General features: G+C 39.7%; 1 protein-coding gene across 6 annotated transcripts in view; it reads left to right on the top strand.

The window, feature by feature from the left end:
- The window catches only part of MAP3K1 (mitogen-activated protein kinase kinase kinase 1), a gene marked incomplete at its 5' end in the record, with an annotated part of 101,173 nt that overhangs the window by 59,709 nt on the left and 19,883 nt on the right, over positions 1-21,581 (top strand). For 5 of the 6 annotated variants that reach the window (XM_084629028.1, XM_084629032.1, XM_084629031.1 and 2 more), the window contains 10 exons: positions 1,909-2,059; positions 3,081-3,278; positions 5,912-6,112; positions 7,089-7,205; positions 7,815-7,963; positions 10,694-10,815; positions 16,339-16,420; positions 16,543-16,723; positions 18,470-18,760; positions 19,241-19,362. In XM_084629028.1, coding sequence (XP_084485154.1) covers positions 1,909-2,059; positions 3,081-3,278; positions 5,912-6,112; positions 7,089-7,205; positions 7,815-7,963; positions 10,694-10,815; positions 16,339-16,420; positions 16,543-16,723; positions 18,470-18,760; positions 19,241-19,362 — 1,614 coding nt within the window. Of the gene's footprint in view, positions 1-1,733; positions 1,757-1,908; positions 2,060-3,080; positions 3,279-5,911; positions 6,113-7,088; positions 7,206-7,814; positions 7,964-10,693; positions 10,816-16,338; positions 16,421-16,542; positions 16,724-18,469; positions 18,761-19,240; positions 19,363-21,581 lie in introns of those variants that run through there. The other variant, XM_084629030.1, reaches the window with a different exon arrangement.

Genomic DNA, 21,581 nt, shown 5'->3' on the forward strand with positions numbered 1-21,581 from the left:
TAAGTATGGCCCTATATAATCTAGGGAGTGATTTTGTATATTCTTGTGTAGCCCTCAGCCCAGTGGAGCCCCATTCTTGATTGGAACTCTGACTACTACAGAAACACAAGTAAAATTCTGTCTTTCACTATATTGAAGAATTTGTCATTTATATTAGGATTCAGACACTTTTTTTCATGCAGCAGGGATATGAATATCCCAATTTGGGGTTTGTTTAAATATAAATTTAATCTCCTTGATGACTCAGAATGGGCCTGACTTTTTCAGAGGTTAAAATGGTTTGCTTATTTGGATGGAATTTTTATTGTATTTAGAAATTTAGGATTAATCGGCCACTTTCAATAAAACACCTAAAATCAAACTCATATTAGCAGTATGTTTAGAGGATGTTGCTTGAAAAAAAAGAAAATATTTTGTTTTCTGGTGTCCATCTGTGTATGACACTTCTGCACTGAACAGGAAAAAGATATTTCCTGTCTCTAGATAGTTTGTTTCCCTAGTCTCTACAATGAGAGAAAAATTGTCTTGTAACATTGATCAATGCTGTTTTGGCCAACAAAAACGTTTGATCAAAGTATTTTTTTTTCATTCTTTACAATCACTTTTTCACCATTAGATATGGATTGTTGCACAGAAGAGACATTTTTAATTTATTTTTATCACAGGAAAGATAATGTATGTATTGCAGATTGTCTAATAGTAATACTACTTACAAAAAACTCATGGAAGACAATGTATAGTAGTGAAGTTCTATCTGCATAACTAAGATAAACATTTCAGAAGGTTAAGATGGGATTATGTATATATATATGAAAAAGTGGCAAATATACAAATTATTTGTTCTGTGTAGACAAATTATTAAAAGCCCTATTTTTTCCACATTTGTGATTTATTTATTTTAAATATATAGGCATCCATTCAGATTGACAGTCTAATTGGGTTTAGGTGATAGATTTGATTTTTGAAAAAATACAATTTATTTTCTTTTAAATGAACTAACTTCTAGAACATGGCAAGGGATCATGTGTTGTGGCTAGGAATGTAGTTTTCTTGGTGATTTAGCAGATAGCTCAATAGAATCAGGTAATCCTTCGGACTGTTCTCGTGTGTACTTGTATTTGAGTATTTTTGTTGTTGCCTGTAAACACAGCAACTACTTTACTGTAGGTCAAAATCATATAAGCCAGATGGGTTACACATTCATTTTAGTGATATTAGCGGACTAGATATTTTGTTATGGTAGCTGATTGGGAATCCTTTTGACTCAAAAGTAGTCCAGAAAGCAGCTCTTAACTACGTAATCCTTGCTTTTATGACTTCCCTTTCTAATTTAAACAAATTAAGTGTTAATTGCTTTCACTAAGCTTTTTTTTACACAAATGACTTGTGGCATGACATATTTTTATACTATACCTTCCTCTTTCTAAATCTTCTACACTATTCATGTTATAAATTGTCTTAAAATACATGAGACACTGCAAGCCTTCATGTGTCTATAGGTATATGAGCAACCGTAAACTTCTGAGCTTTTTATGGGAGGTTGTGGAGGCGGGGGATTGGTTGTTGTGGGGGGTTTTGTTTTGGTTCAAATTAGTATTTCATAAAGAAACTTTTCTTATTGGATGTCTAATACCCAGACTAGTACACATTTCAAATAAATATGCCTCAAAGCAGTTATGCTCCAAATAGCAGGGTAGCAAATTGTTCACAGTGATGCTTAAGTGGCTTGCTCCAGCCAGTTGGAATTAATGTTTTGGTAATTATATTGTAAGGAGAGAGAGAGAGAGAGAGAGAGAGAGAGAGAAATTTATGATGGTACAAGGTTTAAGAATACCACAGTGTTATGTCTTTAATTTTAATTAAAGACAATCATATTTATGATTTTTTTTCTTTTTTTCTTTATTTTAGTCGTGACATGGAGACTAAAGAAACCCTCAGGGGGTTGCAGAAAATGGATGACCGCCCAGAAGAGCGCATGATCAGGGAGAAACTCAAGGCAACATGTATGCCAGCCTGGAAGCATGAATGGCTGGAAAGGAGAAGCAGGAGAGGCCCTGTGGTAAGTAGTGTTCAAGAAACGGTTATAATAATTTGAATTTTTTTTACTAATTATTTACAATTGTGAAAAGTGCCAAGATGGCTTAATAAATATTTGTTCTTAGAACCCCGCTACCCTGTATCTTAGTTATGATTGCTGACACTTAGTTACGATCCCTTTGTTCACTTTTATTGGCTGTTTGAAGAATTGTTGCTAATTCTGTATGCCTTACAGATCTGTAGTGTGTTTGGTGCTTAGAAAGTCAAATAGCTCAACTGATATTGTTTTGCTTAAAAATATTATTGTGACAACACTGCCCTCTGTTGACATCCAAAGTAGCTGTGTTTACAGAATAGAACTTTAAACCATTTTCTCAGTCAAACCCCCCCCCCAAAATTTTGTTTCTAAATTTTAAAAAATTTACCTTCTTAAAACGTATGTATTAATCCCCCTTTTGTCTAGCACAAGTGATTACCATCAGAAAAAACATTTTCCATGTTTCTTGACATAAATCAAAATGCGAGTTCATGTTGCTCCTCTTCTGCAAGATGGCTTGTGATCGGTTTTGTCCGAGTAACATTGAAAGATGCATGCAAAAGAGCAAGATCAAAAGCATAATTATTTACAATAAAGAACTTGGCCGCTTTTTATTTAGCAATCTGAAGTCAAGAAGCAGTTTCAGCTATAACCTAGAAGAACCAAAGATGGCAAATAATTTTGTGCAGAAACTGTTAACATTATAGACATGAATGAATGTTAATTTTGGACATATGATTGCTGAGAAAAACAGAATGGGAATTAATCTTATAATCTAATAACACACACATTTGAAATGTCAATGTGACTCTCAAACATTGATCACTAACATAATTGGGGAATAGCTGATATCTCAGTATAAAGGGAATATATCAGCTGCGAAACGAAGAAATATAAACACTGTACATATGTTTCCAAAACAGACTTCAAGTTAGTGTGTTCTGTTGCTTTATTTAGAAGATGATCATTTTACTAACCACAAACTCTGTGACTTATTTCCTACAAGGTGGTAAAACCAATCCCAGTGAAAGGTGATGGCTCTGAAATCAACAAACTATCAATAGAACCTCAAGTTGAAGGGCAAAGCAATGCGTCTGCAACTCAGAAAGGAAGACGTAGCCCTTCTCCTAGTAGCTCCTCATCCTCTAGAACTGTTAAATCAGAATCACCAGGTGTTAGAAGAAAAAGGGTATCTCCAGTACCTGTAAGTTGGAGAATGTAATGTAATTATGGTTTTGACTTTATTTTGAGATGTCACCATTTATTGAAGAGGGGGTATTGCTATACACGTATCAAAATTTGGTACTTCTGAACTGTCAACAGAAGCTATCTCTAACTACTGGTTTTGGAGAGAAGATGCATGGTCAAAGGGGTTTCCCACTTGTGATTTTACTTAGGATAATGAAACGTATGGTATGCCTAATAAATATTACATTCGTAGTTGTTAGGAAATTAAATGTGAAGGATGCAACTCCATGCTTGATTTGATCTGTTGTTTTTGTAGCAAATAAACCTGGATCAAGATTTTCAAAAATAGAATCTGTTATGGCAGGTGTCACCAGATGGTGCTGTTACCCACAGTCTTCCAAGTTCTTTTTCTTAGCACATGAGAAAATGTCCAGTGTTGGAAAGACACATGCTTTGTGTTAGTTTGCTTATGTAAAGCTCTGGTGGCAGAGTTTGCTCTCTTCATGGATCTTTGAGTGGAGTCCATTGTTGAAGCAGAGGTGCTCCCTGGGAACCAGGTCTTGGTTTTTGGGTTGAGATTTCTAAAAGAAGCAATTACCTCCATGTTGTTTGTGAGCACCTCTGTTCCAGAACTGGTGTACATGTACAAATAAAACAAGCTTTACTTAGAATAAGTATAGAATACTTAGACTCCATTTCACTGATTTCTCCTTCACTGGAAAGCCAACCTGCACAGGCCCCTGGACATCTGCTACCACTTGGCAAAAAGAGCAATTGTACCTAAGTTAAGCTCGTGGATCCCAATTTAGGCTCCTAAATAAGAGGCCTGAATTATTAAAAAATCTGACTGTAGGTTTCCACTTCTGAAAATCTTGGCCGAAGCACATGGCTTTGCTGCAGAAAACAGCAATATATCTTAGCACAGGGTAGAGTGCAAGCAGTTTACTTTTCTTTTTCCTGTGATAGCTCTACTGTTGTAGACTTTCAGTTTCCAAGAGGAGCGCTCTGCTTCCTTTCTACTGATTGGTCAGAAATACCATGAGTTGTAACTTCCGTTGAGAACTTCCGTTGGCACCATGCTAGGAGAGACCAAGATTACAATTAAGAAACTCAATTTTGCCTTTCCTCCATTTGTCGCTAATGGACTTCTTTCCATTGAATGAATTTTCGTAATTTCTTGTCACTGAAAATAAAGTTAATTTAAAAGTAAAGTTTAGTACAGTGGTTCTCAACTGGGGGTCCGCAGCCCCCTGGGAGTCCATGAGCCCTTTCGGGGGGGGCTGCGGAGCCCTGCAGCTGAAACCTGGTAACCCGAGCCCCAGCACTGAAGCCAGGAGCCCCAGCCACTGCCCCACTGAAGCTGGGAGCCACACTGGGAGCCCCCTCCCACTGCGCCCATACACAGCCCCTAGCTACCCCCTGCTTGCACCCTGAGGCTGAGCTACTCCCCTTCCTGCACACAGCCCCTAGCTTCATCCTGCTGACCCTTAGCTACACCCCTCACTTCACACAGCCCCTAGCTATCTCCTCCCTGCACCCTGAGCAGTTTTCAAACTTTTTGAACTGAGTCCTCCACTTAGTTTATATTTTTTGGTTGTTTCCCCCCACCGCCCAGACATGCTTAGTGGCCTCGTGAGTGAGTTGGGGTGGAGGTGGTGCTCCCTCCCTGGACCTCGCTGTGCAGAGCTGGCTCGAGCCCTGCCAGCCCTTGCTCCCCCAAATAGAAGTCAAACTATGCCTATGCCCAAGGGTGTGTCCCCCCGGCTTGGAGCCCTGACTTCCTGTCTTCTGCCCCCACTGGGCCCTGTCATTTCTGTAGCATGTTGAAGGGAGGCCTCAGCAAGAAAAAGATTGAGAACCCCGGTTTAGTCCATGTTCGAATTAATAACTGACAAGAATGGTTCACTTACAATCTTCTACTTCGCTATTTGAAATTCCATTTGGATTCCAACCATTCAGTGGCAATATTAAGCTTAATATCAGAAAAAAATATTTAAAAAAATCTTAATATGTTAGAGAAATTAACTGAAGACTAGATACTTTGATACTAGATTTGGGTCATTTCTTTTAGAATAAAAAATATAGAGGCCTAAGTGAGAAATCTGTTTTCATAGTTAAGACAAGAGGAAGGAATTTCATTTTTTATCTGATATCTTCCTTTGAAAAATGTCCTATAAACTCTTATTCCTCAACGGCTAGAATTTAAAGGTGCTAATATACTTTATAAATGAAGAAATTTCAGCTCACAGCACCAGTATTCAGTGTTGCCCTTCACAAGTCCACAATAGTCTCTCAATTCTAATTACTTGGGTAAAGTAGTGCAATAAAATCAATGAACAAAAATTTCAAGAAAAATAAAAGCCAGCTACTGGATTTTTACTTCCTATGTTAATATTTCAACAAACTTGTTTAAAACTTCATGTTGGCTGCATCTGATGTCTGCTGGATTTGAGCATGGAAGAAAATAAATGTACCTTGATAATCCTTGTAGTCCCTTTAAGATAGGGACTTTTTCTCATTTTGAATTCTCATCAGTGCTGAGAGCATTGTTGAGCTTATTGTTGTCTCTTAACAAACAAATAATTGTCTTGTGTAAGAATTTCTTAGTGAAGAGAGAAATGGTTGATATTGGAAACAATTTTGTTGCAGTTTCAAAGTGGGAGAATAACACCACCTCGTAGAGCTCCATCTCCAGATGGCTTCTCACCATATAGCCCCGAGGAAACAAATCGTCGTGTCAACAAAGTTATGCGAGCCAGATTGTACCTGTTGCAGCAGATAGGACCTAATTCTTTCTTAATTGGAGGAGACAGCCCTGATAACAAGTATAGGGTGTTCATTGGGCCTCAGGTAGGAATCACCTAGCATGCCTACAATATTTTTTACTTACAGGATTTGGAAATTGTATAGAACCATGTCAGATGAAGTTATAAATTCATAAACCAAAGTTAGATATTTAGCTATCCTATGAAATAGCATTTAAAAGGTGTCTTGTGTACATATTATGATTTTGTGCTATCTATACTTCAAACATTAGGTTGTCTGTAGCAAACACTTTTCTTTTAAAATCCATTTAATTTAGCTGAGGAATCATTGATAATGTGCAAATTTAGTGTTTCACATTTATTTTTCACCCATTTTACACTCCCTCCATGGATGTGATATTAATTTCTAACTAGTATTTTGACTGAAATTTTGCCACTTTCTGTTTTGCCCCACCTTCAAATAGAAGAGGCACTTTTAATTTCTTAAATCTGTGTCTTATGGTCTACACTTCCTGGATATATAAATATAAAACTTGGTTCTATACTGGTAAATGTAGAACAAATGCATATGAAAGCTTTCTGAACAGTCTCATAGTACTGTAGTATTAATACCTGCTATGGGAACTTCTCCAAATAGACCCTCCTAATGATGGTGTGACTATTCAATAGGGAACAACTAGACTTGTGTTCTTGGAACAGGGTGCAGAGGCCTATAATTGGCAGAAGAAAATTTCTTGATTGCCTTCATACTGGGTGATATGAGGATCAGGTGCATAAGATCCTTTGATATGAATGGTAACTACAACCTCTGAGAGGAAAAATGTCAGGAGAAAAGTAGCATAATTTGCTGTTTCCCATTTCTCTCTTTCTCTCTTTCTCGATGAAGAACAGAAACATAAATCACATTTCAGAAGTTTAAATTCACTCTACATCCATTCATGGTCTTGTATTTTCACTGTCTGGGCAAAGCACTAGACAGTGTAGGTGCTTAATGAAAAATGTGCACATGTGTAAGTATCAAGCCGCAGTAGGGCCCTAACCTGCTGTACGTTTCTTTGTAGACATGCAGTTGCGGGCGTGGAACATTTTGTATTCATTTGCTGTTTGTCATGCTTCGAGTGTTCCAGTTAGAACCCTCAGACCCAATGCTTTGGAGAAAGACCTTGAAGAACTTTGAGGTAATGAATTCTAGATGTATTTAATAGCAGATGTGAGTACACACACAAAGTTACAGCATTTTTAGAGCATGTTTTTAAAACAACTGAAGACTGTACCAAGTTTTGAAGGAATAGAGTTACAAGTTTTTAATTTAGCCAGTGTTTGAGTATTGGTTTCAAAAACTATGTAAATATTAGAAAAATATCCTTTGCAATAAAAGGAGCAACTGAAAAGTAGAAATCTTTGGTTCAGTGAATATCTATAAAACTTTCTTTTCCACTTACTTCAAATTTGTATTTTCATCAGCATCTGTAGTGTATCATTTATCTGTTGTCTCAATAGTAAATTATTAAGCTGAGCAAGTTTCTGCCACACAATCTTTGTACAAAGTAAAGAAAAATGGAGCTGATGATTTTTATGTAAAGTAGTTTGTTCCTTGCAAGCCATTTTATTCTCAAGACAATAGTGAAATTCCTGCTGTTGCAGCTGCAATTACAATTTAATAATAATAATGTGTTATAAACATAGACAAATATATTTCATTGTCAATATTGAAATCTCAAGAACATCTCTTTGTGTGAGGTATTTATATCATAAATACTACTGTTGGTATCTTTTCCCAATGTTAGGTTGAGAGTTTGTTCCAGAAATATCACAGTAGGCGTAGCTCAAGGATCAAAGCTCCATCTCGTAACACCATCCAGAAGTTTGTCTCACGCATGTCAAATTCTCATACATTGTCATCATCTAGTACTTCTACATCTAGTTCAGAAAACAGGTTAGTATTTTTCTAAAGGAATTAAAAAGCTTTGTTCTGTAGCCTTCCGTCCCCCCCCAATTTTGGAGGTTTAGATACACTTACATTTTATTTTAATCTAATTAAAGCTACTTCCATTTTAAGTCAAATAAAATAATTTTGTGTATGCAAAAAAAAATCAATCAAGTTTACATCAGTCATCTTGATACCAACACGGACATATTGAATTTACAAGACCTATTTGAAAAATGTGTTAGATATTGATGTTTTGCAGAGAATCTATTCCTTTGTTCCTTGTTCAAAGTTAAATTTTTTTTTAAAAAAGTGTGCAGTTATTTTTAAAACTGGAGTACACATTTAGCTCCCAAAACTGACGTGTTTGTGTGTGTGCATGTGTTCATATGCAGCATGCAGGAAAATGTTCACAAATGTAGAAATCTCATTTTTTCCTGTGCAAATAATTTTTGAAAGCAAGCTGTATCACTTAGAAGCAACAGTCATATGCTTATGAACATATGCTTGCAAGTTCCAGGTAAGTATACTCCGTTTGTGTGTGTGTGTGTGTATGTATGTATGTATGTATGTAGGGATTTTTGTATTCTTCTTCAATCTGGCTCATTCTGGCACATACCATATTAGAAGCATATTTATGATTTTTCCAATACTTAAGCTTAGTAAAGTTAATGATTCTTTGAAAAGCTGTTTCAAATTTTTATTTTTACTTCAGTGTTTTTGCTTAATGGGTCTTGTAAATTTGTTAGGGGCTAAAATGAATAACATTCATTTTATTAGTCTTATGTTCTTAATTTTTTTAAAATGTTTTCTGTGAATTTATATACTTCGGTTGAATAAAGTAAGGTGGATGCTCCCCAGAGGATGCTTAGAAGAAAACAAAAAATGACACTTTCTTACCTTAACATAAAATGGAATCTTATGTTAACAAATCATCTTGGTACATTACTTTAGACGACAGTCTCCATCTGGCAAAATTAATATATTTAGGCATGTTTTCAGTTTGGGATTCTAGATCATGGTTTCCTGTTGCCTTGTGTTTATGCATTTTTCTAACTGTCAGACTATTTCATTGTAAATACATATTTATGTATAAACACACACAGACCTGTTAAATGCCTACAATTGTTTCCCTGAAATTATTCTTCTGACAGATTAATTCCTTTAGTTAGATATATGTTTGGGAAGACTTGTTATAGGAATAACTTAATTAGATAACTTTCTGATTTATTACATTATATTGTTGCATTATTTTTCATTACTGATTATTAGTGTACACCTGAAGAAAACCCACGCAGCTGTTGATGTAGCAAAATATATTGCAATCGTTTTACAGTGAAGCCATTCTGGCATGGTATAATATATATAACAGTCACTGTATTACTGTATTTCCATTTCATTAGAGATAAGCTTACACAGTCTTGATGTTTCTGTTGTACTTCATTTAAATTTATGGTTAACTACTAATTCTTGAAAGTAAAAAGTATAATACAGTTATGACCACACTGAAATTTGTATTTTTAGGATACTGTAGAACTGAACATTTTCACTGTAAATTTACTTCTATGGATTTTCCAGATCTGCAAAAAATCTCAATTATTTAAAAACATTTTAGAAAATAAAGATGATTGTGTAAGGCACAATGAATGTACAAATAAAACATAAATATATACAATTCTACAGTCATAACTTAATTCACTGCTTCCAGACAAATGTAGGGGTTTTTTTTTTTGTTTGTTTGTTTTTCAAGTTATGTATGTGTATACAATGGCATAATTGATAAGCTGTCTTTTAATCACCTTTGTCCGGCTTGTCCTCGTCCGTCCCTCCACGAACGCAAATCGACGCCACACCATTCCATTTTGTTGCAAGCACGTACTTTCCAGTTCTGTCGTTTAATGGTTATAATTAAAATGTATCTTTGTGTCCATTTGCAAAAATGTGCTATGGATGGGTAAATTTCTGCTGTTTTCATTATACATTGTCAGTGTAATTTTAAATACAGTCATAAACTCTCTGTAGTCTCAGATTATTAGTTTGAAATTAAGATAATTCTTAATGGTAGAAAACAAAAGGAAAGTACATCTAAAATTTAGCTGATAAAAATTTGGTGTTTTGATCTGAATAAAATAGTTCTGATTAGTATGTTGCATATGAGAATGCTATAAATATTTACACCTGCTTGCAGCAAAGATATAGAGCAACTGTATTTATTTTACATTTGCTTTTTGAATTTTACCCATGTTCATAAAATAGTATTCAAGAGCTGCTGTGATGGTCTAAAAAGCAACTTTTGAACACGAGTTGTAGATGAAGTGTGACAAAGAAGAAAGATGTTTTGTTTCAATGTTTAAGTTACTAACAATTCCTTAATCGTTCCGATCATAAATATTGAGTAAACAGCAAAGTAGATTTCTTTAGGACAAGATTTTCAAAATTGTGTCTTTCCCTAAAGTTATGCTCCAAAGTCAATTTTTAGCTGCCTGGCCTGATTTTCTTGAGTGCTGAGTGTCAAATGCCATGCGGATCCCATTGATTGCAACAGAAGCTGCTGAATGCTCAGCACTTCTGAAAATCACGCCACTCACTGAGGCTCCTACCTCTTGGTTTTAGATGTGATATGGTGGTTATAGAGTATTATGACAACTAGCATTGATCATTAATCAATATTTGACTTAATACCTATATTAGAATCTGATCTATGCAATTTTTCATATTGCTAATATCTGTTTTTTATAGTATGAAGGATGAAGAAGAACAGATGTGCCCCATTTGTTTGTTAGGCATGCTGGATGAAGAGAGCCTGACTGTGTGTGAAGATGGCTGCAGGAATAAGTTGCATCATCACTGCATGTCAATTTGTATGTCACTTTTTATTTACAATTTTTGCTGGTGACTTTAAATACATAAACTGTAGTGTAGAATGATACCCATTCTTTGAAATGCAAGTTAATGAAACAAGAATGCATTGAAGCTTAACAGACTTTATATTAAAAGTGTACAGACCTGAAAGATGAATGTGAAGCTCTGTATTTCATTGTGTTGCTTGTGGAGAACTTACTGAAAGTCTATCAACTAGTGGATATTAATGTGGAATATTGTGGTTAATGTAAATGAAGAATGTTGCCTGAGGAGAAGCAGCGCAATTAAAGTGTGGTTAAAATTTACAGTGTAGTTGTAGCCGTATTGGTCCCAGGATATTAAAAAGACAAGGTGGGTGAGATAATATCTTTTATTGGACCAACTTCTGTTGGTGAAAGAGACAAGCTTTCAAGCTTACATAGAACACTTTTTCAGGTCTGGGAATGGTACTCAAAGTGTCACCGCTAAATATAAGGTGGAACAAATTTGTTAAGCATAAGGAGTTGACAAGTTGCAAGAGACCGTTTAAGGTGAAGTGGGCAGTTAACACCTATACAGTTGTAGGACAAAGGAGACTTAGCGGGTTACAGATTGTTATAATGAGCCATAAATCCAGTATCTTCGAGTCCATGATTTTTAGTGTTCAGAAAAGTTATGAATTTTAGCCCCGAGGCTTGTCTTTTGAAGGAGTTTTCTTGAGGACAAGGACTGAGAGGTCAGATACAGGGTGATTGTTTTGTGAAAAGTGTTTGCCCATGACTGATAGGGTGTTTTTGTCTTTTATCACTTTTCTGTGCGAGTTCATTTAGGAGCATGGTGATTGTCTGGTTTTACCCACATACAGTGGTGGTTGGAGCTTTTCGTGCACAGGATGAGGTAACCATATGTTGTGATAAGCATATGTAGGTGTGTTGGGGGTGGGGTAATTGCTCATCGGACCAGGGTAGATATGGCTGCAAGTTTTGCATCTGTTATGGCTGGATCAGGTATTGCTTTGAGTTGGTGTGTTCTGGTATATGGGGAGCTTGCTTCTGATTATGACTTTGGCAAGGTGGGTGGGGGGTGTTTGAAGGCAGAAGAGGGGGCTCTGGAAAGATTTCCTTCAGGATGTGATCCTCATCGAGTATGGGTTGTGATTGTCTAATGATACACTGTATGGGTTTGGCTTATTACAACAATCTGTAAGCCACTTAACACTCATTTGTCCTATGACTGCGGTCATGTTAACTGCCCACTTCACCTTGAATGGTCTTTTGCAACATATGTTAACTCCTTATGCTTAACAATCTGTTCCATGTTGTATTTAGCTGTGACAATTTGAGTACCATTCCCAGACCTGAGGAAGAGCTCTGTGTAAGCTTGGGCCTTGGCTACACTTGAGAGTTACAGCGCAATAAAGGAACCCCAGGCGCACTAGCTCACGATGCGTCCACACTGGCAAGGCACGTAGACTCTGTAGGCTCTGACTCCACAGCTACAGCGCTGCTGGTACTCCACCTCGGCAAGTGGAATAACGTTTGCTACACCCCCACTGGAGTGCCGTGGCGCCAGTGTGCACGCCCTGGTCCTATAGAGTGGTCTGATTGGCCTCCAGAAGTGTCCAACAATGCCTCTGCTATCCACTCTGGTCGTCATCACTTTGAACTCTACTACCCTGCCCTCAGGTGACCAACCATCAGACCCACCCTTTAAATTCTCTGGGAATTTTGAAAAATCCCTTCCTGTTTGCTCAGCCAGGCATGCTGTCAGCAAATCTTTCCAGGTGACCATGTCTCCACACGCCAGGCGAGCCCCAGTATGGAGCAATAGTGAGTTCCTGGACCTCATCAGTATTTGGGGAGATGAAGCTGTCCAGTCCCAGCTGCGCTCCAGCTGTAGGAATTAGATACCTTTTGGGCAGATATCAAGGGACATGATGGAAAGGGACCATGACCGGGACGCACTGCAGTGCAGGATTAAAGTGAAGGAGCTGCGGAATACCTACCGCAAAGCCTGCAAGGCAAACCGCTGCTCCGGTGCTGCCCTGCTACCTGCTGTTTCTATAAAGAGCTGGACGCGATACTTGGGGGTGATCCTACCTCCACTCCAGGGACCACCATGGACACTTCAGAGCCCAGTGCAACAAGGCAGGAGAAGGAGGAGGAGCAGCAAAGCGGGAGCGAGGGTGCTGAGGAGGAGGAAGTCACCCTGGAATCCCTAGATGCATGCAGCCAGGAGCTGTTCTCAAACCAGTCGCGGCAGCCTGTGCTTGGGGAAGGACAAACATCAGAGGAGGTTCCTGGTAAGCAGCTTTTATTTTGGGAAGGAAGTTATTCATGCAAGCTCTTGGGGTGAGGAGGGTTAGGGCTGCATGCATGCTTAGATGTGGAATAGGGCATTGATGTGCTCTCTCACATCATGGTAATCGGCCTCAGTGAGCTCTTCAAAGGTCTCATCCAGAAGTTGGGCAATGCGCTTGCTCAGGTTTCTCGGGAGAGCCACTATGGTCCTTTTCCCAGTCAGGCTAACTTATCCGCACCACTGTGCCGTGAGGGGCGGGGGGACCATTGCTGCCCACAGACAAGCTGCATATGGGCCAGGGCGGAAGCCGCATTGCAGTAGAAGACCCTCCCTTGTTTCCCAGGACACCCTCAGCAGCGAGATATCTTCCAGGATGAACTCCTGTGGGAAAATGTGGGGAGAGTGTTCAGTATAGGGGCCCCCTACCGCTGTTGGCTCTCCCCAAGGCATAGAAACCCAGAGTACAATACAGCCATGAAACAATTGGTCCCCCTTGACCCTGTGCTTACTCACCATTTTGGGGCTCCCATGGGTTATGTGCGCTTGCTTTGGGATGGGCAAATTATGCTATTGTGTAGACTGCTTGCCCTTAGGTATGGGGAATCATTGCTGTGTTTGGTGTGAACAATGCTGCCTCTGTTAAGTGTTGCATTTTGCCTTTACAGATGCAACCTTGAGATCTCAGCCGTCCATGTTATCACCGGCCGAAAGACTCCAAAAAATCAGAGGCCACATAGAAGCAAGGAAGACATGTTGCATGAAGTAATGCAGCATTCAAGTAATGAAAATCAAAAAGTGCAGGAGTGGTGGGAGAGTGAAAGGAGGGTCCGCCAGCAGAACGCAGATCGCCGGCACCAAAGTACAGAGCGGCTGATAAGCATCATGGAGCGCCAAGTGGACTCGATACAGGCTCTCGTAGCAATGCAAGTGGAGCACTACCATGCCCGCCTGCCCGCCCCTGCAGCCCTTGTCCCAAAACTCTTTCCCTTGTGCCCACATATCACCGCCAACCCACTTTCCCCAACATCCGGGTTCTTACCGCCACCAGCTGCCTGCAACACCTGTAGCTTCACCATCCAGCCCTCAAAACTATGACCCTTACCCACTGCACTCAACCCCAATCACTATGCATTTTAGCCAGCCTGAAGTGCAGCACTCATTACACAGCACTCCAGACAGGACATATGCAAATCTGTGATTGTACCATTCCCCACCCCCTTGCCCTTTCTGTTTCTCAAACAGTTGTCTCTTTTCAATAAATGATTTTTTTGGCTTTGGAAACGTTCTTTATTATTGCATAAAGTAAAAGATAGCTTAGGAAAGAAACAGGCACTGCAAGTCAGTGTAGCAAACACAGATTCCTAACAACATTGGAACCATTGCACTTCACTCCCGTGCAGGGCACCAGACATTACTGGTGGCTTTCAGCCTCAGATTGCTCCCTCAAGGCATCCCTAATCCTTGCAGCCCCATGCTGGGCCCCTCTAATAGCTCTGCTCTCTGGCTGTTCAGATTCAGCCTCCAGGTGTTGAACCTCCGAGTTCCATGCCTGCGTGAATCTTTCACCCTTCCCTTCACAAATGTTATGGAGGGTACAGCACGCGGATATAACTGCGGGGATGCTGTCATCAGCCAGGTTCAGCTTCCTATACAGAGAGTGCCAGCTGCCCTTTAAACGACCAAAAGCACACTCCACAGTCATTCTGCACCGGCTCAGCCTGTTGTTGAACCGCTCCTTGCTGCTGTGAAGGCTCCCTCTATAGGGTTTCATGAGCCACGGCATTAAAGGGTAAGCGGGATCTCCAAGGATCACAATGGGCATTTCGACTTCCCCTACAGTGATCTTCTGGTCTGGGAAACAGTCCCGGCTTGCAGCTTCCTCAACAGGCCAGTGTTCCGAAAGATGTGTGCGTCATGCACCTTTCCAGGCCAGCCTGCGTTAATGTCAGTGAAACGCCCACAGTGATCCACAAGCACCTGGAGAACCATAGAGAAATACCCTTCCAATTAATGTACTCGGAGGCTGGGTGGGTTGGTGCCAGAATTGGAATATGCATCCCATCTATTGCCCTTCTGCAGTTAGGGAAACCCATTTGTGCAAAGCCAGCCACAAAGTCATGCACGTTACCCAGAATCATGGTTCTTCTGAGCAGAATGCGATTAATGGCCCTGCAAACTTGCATCAACACGATTCCAACGGTTGACTTCCCCACTCCAAACTGGTTAGCAACTGATCGGTAGCTGTCTGGAGTTGCCAGCTTCCAGACTGCAATAGCCACCTGCTTCTCCAGCGTCAGGGCAGCTCTCAATCTCATGTCCTTGCATTGCAGGGTGGGGGTGAGCTCCTCTTACAGTCCCATGAAAGTGGCTTTTCTCATCTGAAAGTTCTGCAGCCACTGCTCGTCATCCCAGACTTGCATGACGATGTGATCCCACCACTCTGTGCTTGTTTCCCGAGCCCAAAAGCGGCATTCCATGGTGGCGAGCATGTCCGTGAATGCCTCAAGCGAACTTGTGTCATATGGGTTACTTGAGTCGATGTCGTCGTCGGAGCCCTCACTGTCACTTTGGATCATAAGGAATAACTTGAGTCTTGCCAGCATGTCACGTTTGGCAGTTATCAGCATACTCCTCAGCAGTTCAGGCTCCATTCCCACAGACCAAAAGGGAAGACAGAGCGCACAGTACAAAAAACGTTGAAAGATGGCGCCAAATGTGGACAGAAGCAAAGGGAATGCTGGGATTCGAACCAATGCATCACAGGGCGTTGGGACAGGACCTAGAATTCCCCGCACTCCCCGCCCCCTTCCTATAAGCCACAGTGCCAGAATGGGAAGAGGTGCTCTTTGGGATAGCTGCCCATAATGCACCGCTCCCAATGCCACTGCAAGTGCCACAAATGTGGCCACGCCACTGTGCTTGCAGCTGTCAGTATGGACAGACTGCAGCGCTTTCCCTACTGCGCTTTACAAAGGTGGGTTTAACTCACAGCGCTCTACATCTGCAGGTGTAGCCATGCCCTTGAAAGCTTGTCTCTTTCACCAACAGAAGTTGGTCCAATATTCAGACAGCTGAATTCGGAACTACATTTATCCTTATCAGGAAAAGGATATATTCTAATTTAAAGTAAAATTTACTATTTAAATATTGTTGATTTTTATAACCATACATTTGTTTCTACATTCCCATAAGTCTATAATATACTTTAGGCATCATGTTGTTTTGTGATTACTGCATTTCAGGGGCAGAAGAATGTAGAAGAAACAGAGAGCCACTTATATGCCCTCTTTGTAGATCTAAGTGGCGATCTCATGATTTCTATAGGTAAGCATTCAGTTTTCTGAACAGATTGAATCTCTCATTTCTGGATCTGTAGTTAAAGTATCGAGCTTTAAAGTGTGTAAATGTTTAATTTTCATCCACATTAAATATTTGTTTACTTGTAGTCATGAATTGCCAAGCCCTGTGGATTCTCCTTCAGTTCTCAGAGTGGTTCAACAGCAGAATCAGCAGCAGCCTACAGGTGGATCGCAAAGGAGAACACAAGATAATAATTTTAACCTTACTCATTATGGGGTTCAGCAGATCCCTTCCACCTATAAAGATTTAGCTGAGCCATGGATTCAGGTAACGGTTTAACTTATAAAGTGAACTTATAAATTATAACTTATAAATTAAAACAATTTGTCACTTTGAGGTGGGATTTTCCCTGTTTTTTTAAGGTAAGGTCATCCCAGTAGCTGCCTGTGTAAAACTACTTGTGCCAGGTCTTGTTTCTTCCTCCAAAGAAGCCACTGTTATTGTGCATATTGGCCAGCAAGCAGATGCTTTGGAAATGTATTACCCCTCGTTTGATTTTAATGCAAGCTCAACAACGGAGCTCTGTTCTTCCTGTTCCAAATTCTTTCAAAGCTCCATTTTGTTATGCACCTCCTGCTTGCTCATTTTTTAAATATAATATGAGAAATCACCTGATAATGGCTACAAGCATCCATACAGCAAAAAGTGAGTTCCTGCATAATTCTGTTGAGTCTATCTGAAAAAATACCACAGGCTACCCAAGAATACTAAGAAAAGTATGACAGAGGTCTTATGCTCATGCAATGAAAATAATATGAAAAAGATGAAAAAATTCTGAAGTGCACTCATTATAAACTTGAAATATATGGGTGTTTGGAGTTCTTGACACAATCCTAAAGCACATTGTGGTACTCCAAAAATTATTCTGAACCACATTGGCTTCATAGTTGGTTGATTGTGTTTAAAAAATAAATAAATAAAAATCAGGAAACTTTTTCCATCCCCAGTCTTGATTTTCCTTTGGGATTTTTCAGGTTGGAGTAGATCACCCTGTTCAGTGAAAGAGTTGGTGTTTTTGGTCCTAATTCCTAGTGGACCCGTGTCACATCACAAACATAATGAGCGCTAATAGACACTCTTGTTGGTAACAATAACTGAGATGCCAAGTACTGAATGCCATGGAAGATGAACTACTCCCTTACCGCTAAAGAGGGGACCGTCTGAACCTGGATAGGGCACTTTAGGAAGGCTGTGTGTGGGAACTTCCAGTGCACAGGCACCAACTTTCCTTGGCACTGGTGGGTGCTCGGGCCCCCCCGCCCCCCCCCCGCCCCATTGGACCCCTTCTCAAATCCCAGCCCTGCCTCTTCCCTGAGTGTGCTGCATTCCTCCTTTCCCCCTCCCTCCCAGCACTTGCCGCACAAAACAGCTGTTTCGTGTTGCAAGCGCTGTGAGGGATGTGGGAGAAGCAGGACACAGCAGCACTCTCAGGGGAGAGGTGGAGCGGAGGTGACCTGGGAGGGCGGGAGGCGGGGCGGGGAGAGGCCAGTGAGTGCAAAGCACCCACCAATTTTTCCCCGTGGGTGCTCCAGCCCTGGAGCATCCACGGAGCCAGCGTCTGTGTTCCAGTGCCCCTGTCTGTACCTATTCTGTGGACAGATGGTTTTTGTCAGCAGAGCTACCAGTCTGACTTTTCATGCCAAAAGGATTTTCCTACTGAATACAGGAAGGAAGCCAAGGGAACTAGTCCCTGTAAAGCTCACTGGCAGTTTGTAATTGGCTTCAGAATTGTAATGAATTTTTAAAAAAATGTTTTGGGGAAGATGATAATTTTCAAAAATATAGCTAAGTCTTTGAAGGATCTATGCATTACCATTCATAGTATTTCATTTTATATGACAGGCTGCATATTTAAAACTGATACTGCTGGTATATTTTCTGTCATAAAAGATTAAGACAAGATTTTCCCTTTAAACCTTTTTTGACATTTCCTGAAATACAGTACTTAAATACTTAAGCTTGAAATGTTGTGTTTTGCAACCAAGTCAAATGGAATATGTTCAATTTTATTAGGTATTTGGAATGGAGTTAGTTGGCTGCTTGTTTTCTCGAAACTGGAATATACGGGAGATGGCACTTAGACGTCTTTCCCATGATGTTAGTGGTGCTCTGTTACTGGCTAATGGTGAAAGCACTGGAAATTCTGGAAGCAGCAGTGGAAACAATACAAGTGCTGGAGCTCTGGGAGCAGCTAGTGGATCATCTCAGACCGGTATCTCAGGAGACGTTGTTGTGGAATCCTGCTGCAGTGTGCTGTCCATGGTCTGTGCTGACCCTGTCTACAAAGTATATGTTGCTGCTTTAGTAAGTAGTTGTTTACTTACCATATTTTGACATTTTTGTGAAGTAGCTTGGAGAATGATTTTTAGAATGACTAGGCACACTCAACTCCCAGAAAAGTCAGTGGGAATTGTGGGAGCTCATCACAGCTGAAAGTCAGACCCTATTTAGCTCTTAAGCATTGTCTGAGAAGGGAATAGATGAGATCTTTAGCAGACGTAAATTGGCATGGCTTCCCTGACTTCACCAGCTGAGGCTCTGGCCAAATATTTTCAGATGCCTGGTACAGTGAGTTAGGGTATTGATCATGCTTACAATGTTCATGCAAACAGATTTCAGATTGAGTAATTCTAACACTAAGTGTATACAATAGTAAGGTATTAACCCTTTGTCAAACTGATAAGCACTCAGTTTCATGTCCATTATATAAACCTATTTAAAAACATTTTTATAATGAGCTGAAGTGTAGTTGACCTGACTTCATATTTTTTTTCCCTTTCTTAGAAAACATTAAGAGCCATGCTGGTTTATACTCCTTGTCATACTTTGGCAGAAAGGACAAAACTACAGCGACTTCTCAAGCCAGTTGTAGAGACTATATTAGTTAAATGTGCAGATGCCAACAGGTATGGTGGTTGATTCAAGAGGTCTTCAATAATCTCTTAAAACTGCTTCTACGTGAAATGGAAGTTCTGAATGTAGAGAGTATGCAGACTCTTGGTGGCTATAGATTAAGATGTGTGGATCACAAGTAGGGCTATAAATATATGTTGTTATACATCATGGAAGTCTTTGGAGACATTATTTTGTAGTAATCAAATTACCTTGACAGAGCTCTAGGTGTGTTTTGGAGGCACCTCATAATATTTTTTCAGTATGTGCAATAGTTAACTAATGCAGCGTTCTTTTTTTATTGACTTTATGGGGCCTATCTTTTCTTTCTCAACAAATGTTGACTTGAAATGCTATGTACGTTATCACCAGCCTCCTTTATCCTCTTGGTTATCTTGTATTGCCCTGACCTAGTGCTTGGGATTCCCATTGAGTCTCTTTTATCAGTCTGGTTCTTAATATTCTTCCAGTATTATTCCTCTCTATTTACTCCTCTGTAGTATTATGCACCATTCTTTCAGGACTCAGTATTGTAATAATTCTAGATTTTGGCCTCAGGAGCATGGACTGTTTTATCTGTTTGTACAGTGTATAGTAAAGTTGGGAACTGGTTCTTGATTGGGACCTCCAGGCATTGCTGTAATACAAAATAACTAGGGCTGTCAAGCGATTAAAAAAATTAATTGTGCCATTAATCGCGCTGTTAAACAATAATAGATTACCATTTATTTTTGGATATTTTCTACATTTTCAAATATATGGATTTCAGTTACAACACAGAATACAAAGTGTACAGTGCTTACTTTATATTTATTTTTAATTACAAATATTTGCACTGTAAAAAACAAAATAAATGGTATTTTCAGTTCACGTAATATAAGTACTGTAATGCAGTCTCTTTATCCTGAAAGTTAAACTTACAAATGTCAAATTATGTACAAAAAAATAATTGCATTCAAAAATAAAACAATGTAAAACTTAGGGCCTACAAGTTGACTCAGTCCTACTTCAGCCAATCGCTCAGATAAACAAGTTTGGTTACATTTGCAGGAGATAATGCTGCCCACTTTTTGTTCACAATGTCACCGGAAAGTGAGAACAGGTATTCGCATGGTACTGTTGTAACTGGCGTCACAAGATATTTACGTGCCAGATGCGCTAAATATTCATATGTCCCTTCATGCTTCAACCACCATTCCAGAGGATATGCATCCATGCTGATGTCAGGCTCTGCTCGATAACAATCCAAAGCAGAGTGGACCAATGCATGTTCATTTTCATCTATCTGAGTCAGATGCCACCAGCAGAAGGTTGATTTTCTTTTTTGGTGGTTCGGGTTCTGTAGTTTCTGCCTCTGAGTGTTGCTCTTTTAAGATTTCTGAACGCATGCTCCACATGTAGTCCCTCTCAGATTTTGGACGGCACTTCAGATTCTTAAACCTTGGGTCGAGTGCTGTAGCTGTTGTTAGAAATCTCACACTGGTACCTTCTTTGCATTTTGTCAAATTTACAGTGACAGTGTTCGTAAATCAAACAACATGTGCTGGGTCATCATCCGGGACTGCTATAACATGAAATATATGGCAGAATGTGGGTAAAACAGAGCAGGGGACATACAATTCTCCCACAAGGAGTTCAGTCACAAATTTAATGAACGCGCTGTTTTTTTTTTAATGAACATCATCAACATGGAAGCATGTCCTCCAGAATGGTGGCTGAAGCATGAAGGGGCATACGAATGTGTAGCATATCTGGCACGTAAATATCTTGCAACGCCAGCTACAAAAGTGCCATGTGAATGCCTGTTCTCACTTTCAGGTGATATTGTAAATAAGAAGCAGGCAGCAGTATCTCACATAAATGTAAACAAACTTGTTAGCCTTAGCAATTGGCTGAACAAGAAATAGGACTGAGTGGACGTGTAGGCTCTAAAGTTTTATATTGTTTTATTTTTTAGTGCAATTATGTAACAAAAAAATCTACATTTGTAAGTTACACTTTCACGATAGAGATTGCACTACAGTACTTTTATGAGGTGAATTGAAAAATACTGTTCTCTTGATTACAAATATTTACACTGTAGAAATGATCAAAAATAATATAAAGTGAGCACTGTACACTTCCTAGATTTGGCCACTCATGTAGGTGGGTGAGGTTGTATAAGATTGTCTTTTCTACACTAAAAGGATTCTCTCAAGAAGACATAAAAGTGCAGAAACTGTTAGATTTTAAT

This window comes from Lepidochelys olivacea (genome assembly GCF_965140295.1).
Source record: "Lepidochelys olivacea isolate rLepOli2 genome assembly, chromosome: 5".
Classification (NCBI taxonomy): domain Eukaryota; kingdom Metazoa; phylum Chordata; order Testudines; family Cheloniidae; genus Lepidochelys; species Lepidochelys olivacea.